General features: G+C 42.8%; 1 protein-coding gene across 12 annotated transcripts in view; it reads right to left on the bottom strand.

Moving 5' to 3' along the window:
- Positions 1-6,661, bottom strand: part of LOC109963610 (potassium voltage-gated channel subfamily C member 1-like) — a 66,050-nt gene that overhangs the window by 51,161 nt on the left and 8,228 nt on the right. For 11 of the 12 annotated variants that reach the window (XR_002275420.1, XM_020606275.1, XM_020606277.1 and 8 more), the window contains exon 2: positions 5,082-5,772. The exons of the other annotated variant lie outside the window; for it this stretch is intronic. Coding sequence is in view for 10 of the 11 variants with exons in the window: in XM_020606275.1 (XP_020461931.1) it covers positions 5,082-5,702 (621 nt within the window). In the remaining variant the exon portion in view is untranslated. The remainder of the gene's footprint in view (positions 1-5,081; positions 5,773-6,661) is intronic. 12 annotated transcript variants of the gene reach the window in all.

Genomic DNA, 6,661 nt, shown 5'->3' with positions numbered 1-6,661 from the left:
TTACTTTCATATTACCAGTTACCACCAGGGGCGGTTAGCTTAGCTTAGCATAAGGACCAGAAACTTCCCAAAATGTTAAATTATTCTCATTAAAAATATTACTGGTGATTGATAAATCTGATTAGCTTCTCAGTTCCATCTCTCTTTTCTTGAAATGTAACATGACGACAGGCTAAGCCATCCAGGAGACTAACTTAGAGCTACAAACTACTTGGACACTGCGACATTGTCACTCAATGTATGCAGTTAGTAGGATTAGTATATCAAAATAGTCAGAATATAAAACATCCTGCAATGAATTAAACCGTTTAAAGAGAACAAAACAGTACAAAGCCCTGTCAGGGAAAATTGAACATGATACGTTTAGCAACTGTGGGCACAGGAAGGTCAGGTTGACTAATTATCACGCCTCTGCTAGCAGCTACTGGTTGAGGAAAACGGTTTACCTTAATAAACTTGGTGAGCACCTAAGAATACCTCCCTCCATCTCTGCCAAGTGATGCTCAAATTCATATGTTCACCTATGTGCTGAATGGTCATACAGTCTCATCCTCTCATCAGTAGTGGAGGAATAGATTTGCCACCATAAAATGAAATTAAGGCCTCCTTTCCTTCTTCTGGCTATTTTCAGATACAGCCAACTGGGAGAGAAACAAGAATGGAAATGGGAAATAGGCCTTTCAGTGGTGTTGGGGATTGAATGGAAACATTTTGGAAGCATGAATACCAAAAGTTGAATTCTGTGTTGAATTCTTAAGACCTTCAGGTTCACCAAAGAGTACCATCAAAATAACAAGAAATTACTAGATTACACGATGTTTGTACAATAGGTCAAAGGATCTTGTTGTTATAGTTTTAAGGCGAGATACATTTTTTAAAGATAATGATAGTAGTGGCTAAGGTATACACAACAAATAACAGAGCCATAGAGTCCAGGGTTTCTGAGACTGGCTGAAACATGCACAAACAATTAACAGTCACCTTCTCCATAATTCCCAATGAGCCCCAACCAAAGTTGGAAGGTACAGTACGTGGAACTACGTGGCTCTGAGGCAAACAAAACTGGTGCAAAAAAATCTCACAAGACTATTCAAAATTAGAAGTGACCCAGTATACGGTAAAAACGAGTGTCTTGATTCGGGATAAAATTAAAAGAGGACAGCATGCTTCGTTGAAAATGAAATGTAAGACCTTCCTGACAAAGGTTTTTTTAAGAAGCTCACAGGTTTTTCTCCCCTAGAAATATGATGCTATATCCTTGCCAAAAATGGCAATGTCACCTTAAACTGTGTGTGCACACTTTCCCCTTGAATTGAATGAAAACGTGTGTCCAAACATTTGACAGGTAGTGTATATAGATACCTACCAATACTTCTTCTTTTGTTTTTTTAAATTTTCTGTTCAGTACATTGATTTTCTACCTGGAGGGCAACCTGTTCTGAGGCCATCTAGTGCAGTCGTAGGTCACATTTGTGTTTATAACAGCACTCAACACTGTGGAAAAGAACTGCAAACAATGGATCAAAAGACATGAGTTTTAGGGAGAGGGCCGGTCTGGACTCAGTGCTGCACCCCAAAAATAAATCAAATACAGGCACACAAACTCCGATTTGGAAGGGGGCACAGGGGCATCTTGTACATGCTGAGTAACAAATGGTGTTTAGTCAGGAGATTGCTGACAAAGACAACTGTGCCCTTCTGGTGGGAAGTGACCAATATACAGCCAAATCTGTGGTACTGTTATAAGACAACAACAGGACAGCTGTCAGAAGAAACAATACTAGTGAGAAATTAATTACTAGGTAAGTAAAGTAACTTTTTAAGGAGGTCACAATAATAATAATCAAATATTTTAATCTCCATCTTAGTTTAACAGCATACACTCACCAGCCACTTTCTTAGGTGGCCAGTGAGTGTATGTTCAACCTGCTGAATGAGTGACTACACAAACTAGATTACCTCTGGTTCAATAACCAAACAATACAAAACTAGTGGATCAGTGGTTATTTGATTTGGGTCATTATCATTCAGGCAGATTAGAATTTAAAAAGCTAAGTTAGAATAAACTAAGGATAAAAGGGGCCAAGATAAAAATCTGTCCAACATGATAGAACAGTTCCTTGTTGCTTTAACTGTACTGCAAGATTTACGTATGTCAACCAGCCATGAATCAATCAAGAAATCAGATGCAAATCATTTTGTATAACACCTTATCAGAAACACATTCATCCATAAATTTTGTCAATGGGTTAACAGTCACATTAGCAGCCAAAAGATCAGAATAATCCAGTCTCTGTATGAATTTTAAGAGCTGACAAAGAGAGAATAGTTTTGAAAACAGACAAAATGATCAGTAAAATATCAATCAAAAAGTGGGAAAGAGGGTCAGAGTAGGAAGACTGAATGGTTCAATTTGTCTCAGATAATTGAAGATGCTAAGACAAGGGTCCCCACCCCCAACATGCAACAGCTTTCACTCTGTGGTCATCACGTCTTCCCTCTTCCTCCTCTTTATCTTCCTCAGTGTCCCTCTCAGGCTTCCCTTCAGCCCCTTTTCCTTCTGTTTCTCTCCACTATCTTACCCCTTCTCCATTTCCCTTGCTCTGCCTATCCCACTCATTCCTACCCCATCCAGCTCATTCCTCTTCCTCCAGTGCTCCCCCTCCTCTCTCCAGTGTCTACTGCAGCAGAAAAGTCAGCACAGACACCAGCATGTGTGTATTTGTACATGTGTGTGCAATATGGTAGATCCATAAATAAGCCTTACACGATCATGAGCAAAGGGGGTGACATAAAAAAACAGACCCTGCATGCACATTGAACACTCTGATCAAAACATTGCTGATGCATTACATCACAGCTATGCAAACAAAACCCCCTTAAATAATTAGTCTCTCCTACTGTGTCTTTCTATTGCATGTCTTCCTATCTCTGTCTCTTGCCAGTCTGTCTCATTGTATTTCCATATCAGCATCTCCTTTTCTTCATTTCTCTGTCTTTTCTCTCCACATATAATTTGCATCTCTCAGGACCAAAAGGTTCTGCCACGTTGGACAGGATACTTTTAAAAGAATGAGTGTTGGGAAAAAAAGGAGTGATCTGGGTCACATCGCTGTTTGAGGAATAGAACTGGCATATTAGACCTATAGAAAGAAATGGGGCTGCATTCACCCACAGATGCTACCTGCTTTGTACTCTGCATAACCCTACCTGCAACCACTGCACTCACTCAATGTTAGTTTTTGTATGATTCATGAGTTGGCCAGTGTAAACCCGCAGATGTGGTGTTAAACTGATGATTACATAATATACAGCATTCTAGTAGATAGGCAGCAGGTACAGGAGCTCCTATCCAAGGTATGGCAGTGCTGCAAACGCTGCCTCGTCTTGCTCTAAATTAATTCAGAATTCAGCACCAGATCCGCTTCTGTTTACACACACATTTGATCTTTTTGCCTTGACATAGTTGCCCATATGAAAATTCAGACACTAAAGCTGTCTCCCTCTCGTGCAACATTTGGACATTCCGTGAAGAACTAGCCCACTGCAAGTAGTTTTAGTGCATGAATTAGATTTATAAATAATGAGAAATCAATCCAATTGAAACAGGAGTGACAGTTAGTGAAACACTTCCTACCTGATCCCAACTCTAGAGTCGCAGATCAGATGGCCTAAACCAGACTGTCTGTCATAGCTGGACATTTTCCTCTTCCACTGAAGGAAACTCAATTCAGATATATAGATCTATACCTGGTGCTAGATGAGGTCTGTGTATGTGTGTGTCTTTGGAATAACATAGTAAGACCTGTGTGTGCAGCTACTGTCTTCATCTGTGATTGTACAGTACAGTATGTATTGCTGAGTGTGCAGTGACTGATGTTTTCAATATTTTTTCACACAGACATTCAGCTATTTTCAGTGTGATGGCATGAACTGTGGCCACTGTAGGTGTCTGCTGGCTGTCTGGTTTTGCATGTGCACCTACAGTATGCATGCATTCACAATGCTAATGGGTCCTCACACACCCTCATATAAATAGTATTTACAAAAAAACACAGTGAGGTGTAAGACAAGACTGATCAAACTATATCACTGGATAGACAAAAACACAAATCAAAGCAACTGTGATCAAGCAGCAGGATTCGTCTGTAACTGGATGGTCTGAGAAAAAAGAAACACAAGCCCTCTCTAACTGTTTTCATGTACCACAGATCAAAAGCACGGTCAGAGGTACAGTACTTGTTACTGCAATACCTGTATAATCAAATGCCATCAAACCTTTGCTTTTAAGAGGTAGAGGTAGAGTTTACATGAAAACAGTAAAGGCTATCCTATATGCGTAACAGCAACAAAACCGGTGCGTAAAAGACATGTAGCATTCAACTGGGACAGGGGGGGTTGGCAAAAAACTACCCAGCAGAGTGTAGTAGTGCCAAGGGCAAATGTGGCAAAAGACATGTCTTTCAACACTGATTCGGCGTCATATGAGCCTCCTCTATGCGGTGCTACAATAAATAAGACCAACATGAAATATGGCGCATTGATGTGCATCGTAAACGGACAAATATGACCTAATGAAGGCGTTTGGATGCAGGACGTGCAGCCGATGCTGCATTTGCAGGCAGATGTGCATTAACACTGCTCAAGGAGCGACAGAAATTATGATAGCAATAAAAAACGACATTCAGTGTGAATCCAGCTCGTCTGAAGCATGTCAAGTCAAAAACGTGAAGGCGATGTGTTTGATAAAAACCTGGGTTGTTACATTAACTAGTTCTCATCTACCAACAGATACAGCTGTCATACCATTTTCCATTTTTCTTATGCTATCAGCATTAATTATTAAGCAGAACTATATCCTGCCATTTACGATATACTGACAGGGATGACATACAACAGTCAGTGGTCTACAGTTACTTGTGAAGGACTGGTTTTCTGCAGATATAATGTGGACAAAACCTTAAAAAACAAAGTTTTTAAAACTTCCTATGACTCGAGCAGTGGTCCTAGAAATTGCCAGGAAGAATATGCAACAGTATAGAAACAAGTTGGTCCCTCCAGGAGACATATGGGTAACTCACCCGGGCATATTTGGAGGAATAGGGGTCCTCAAACAGTGCCCATATTTTAGGCTGCCAGGTTTTCCACCAGCCCGCTTTCCTTGTGTCCTCCTGCATGCACAGTCTTTTTAAATCCCCATCCGCACCACCCAGGGCCGGGTCGTCGTCAGGCGCGTCCGGTTCTGGAGTCTCGAAGCTGTCCAGTGCCTCCTCTGCATCCCGATGTTGCCGGTAATTCATCCAGCAACACGCCTCCACGTCTGTCTCGTCGATGCCCCAGAAGGCCAGCTCCTCTTCGAACAGGGGACCGCACACATCATTGGGACAGTGCAACTTCCCGGTGCGGTAATAGTTGAGGATGAAGGAAAACACTGACGGGTGGCGGTCGAAGAAGAACTCGTCTAATTTGGGGTCGTAGTCGAAGTTGCTGAATGCGTCCGGCTCGGTGAGCCAAGATAAGCGGGTACCGGGCAACGTTTTTAGGGTGCTCCGGTAGGTCTCATGCCGCACCCCCCCGCAGTTTATCACGATTTTCTCGCTTTCCGACGGACAAGTCATGTCTGCGCTGTAACATGCTTTGTTGGACGACTTGTTCCCACCCTTGCGCCCTTTGAAAGAGGATACACACACTGAACTGAGCATAGAGGACCGGGGGGAGGGAGGGAGAGGATGAGAGAAACCGAAGGGAGGAGGAGGGAGGAGTCTGAGAAGTCTGCGGGGAGAGAAAAGGGGCAGAAATTTTAGCAAAGAGAGAAATAGATGTGTATTATCAACATTCCACTACAAACGACGAATCACACGCTAATGGCAGCTGTGCATGCAGTTATTCACTTGATGATCAGCTGATGAAAGGGTACAAAACGACCTTGTGCAGGTGTAGTTGGTGAAAATGATGGCAGGCAAAGTTGTTTTTAACACCTCACTTTAACACAACATGGAGCAAAACATGCCTTCAACTTCAAAACGGGCGAATCTGCGCACATTCATGAGTCAGAATCCTCATGTGCTGATTGTTAACACCACAGGGATGAGAAGACTGAAGCTACCCAGGAGTGTGAGAGGACAGAAGTATGACAAAAAGATGGGAGAAAGAGATGAAGACTGGGAATGCATCTTCCTGCTTTTTTCCCCTTTTTCGAGAACACCTCTCTGATGTTAGGTGGCGCAGCACCGTGCGTGTGTGTGTGTTAATTGCCTCCCGAGAGTGCAGTGTCCGTACTAATGTTAGATCTCCTCAATCAGCCTATGTGCGTGTTACACACACTGCTGCAGCCCCCTCCGACCGCACCAAGATTCATGCGATGCACAGTTATGCCAGTGCCCCCTCTGACACGTCTCCCATGCACTGTGTTGTGTGTGCGTAAACACATGTAGAGACAGAAATGATGGGGAGGGGGGAGAGGGGTGAAGAGGTCATAAATCAGATTTTTAATGGAGGGATAGAAAATGACAGAATAATCGGGCAAACAAGGCAGGCTCAGACAAAGACCTGGAGACTGGGCCGAAAAGAGAGATGGGGGGGATGTGGAGGGGGAAAGAAAGTGAATGCAGCACACTCACTAGCGGCAGTTCTGGTGAACAGCTAGATACTGCCTCTTTCC

The sequence above is a fragment of the Monopterus albus genome, unplaced genomic scaffold, assembly GCF_001952655.1.
Source record: "Monopterus albus unplaced genomic scaffold, M_albus_1.0 scaffold76.1, whole genome shotgun sequence".
Lineage (NCBI taxonomy): Eukaryota > Metazoa > Chordata > Actinopteri > Synbranchiformes > Synbranchidae > Monopterus > Monopterus albus.
The sequence above is the reverse complement of the archived record's forward strand: the minus strand, read 5'-3'. Positions and strand labels throughout refer to the sequence as shown.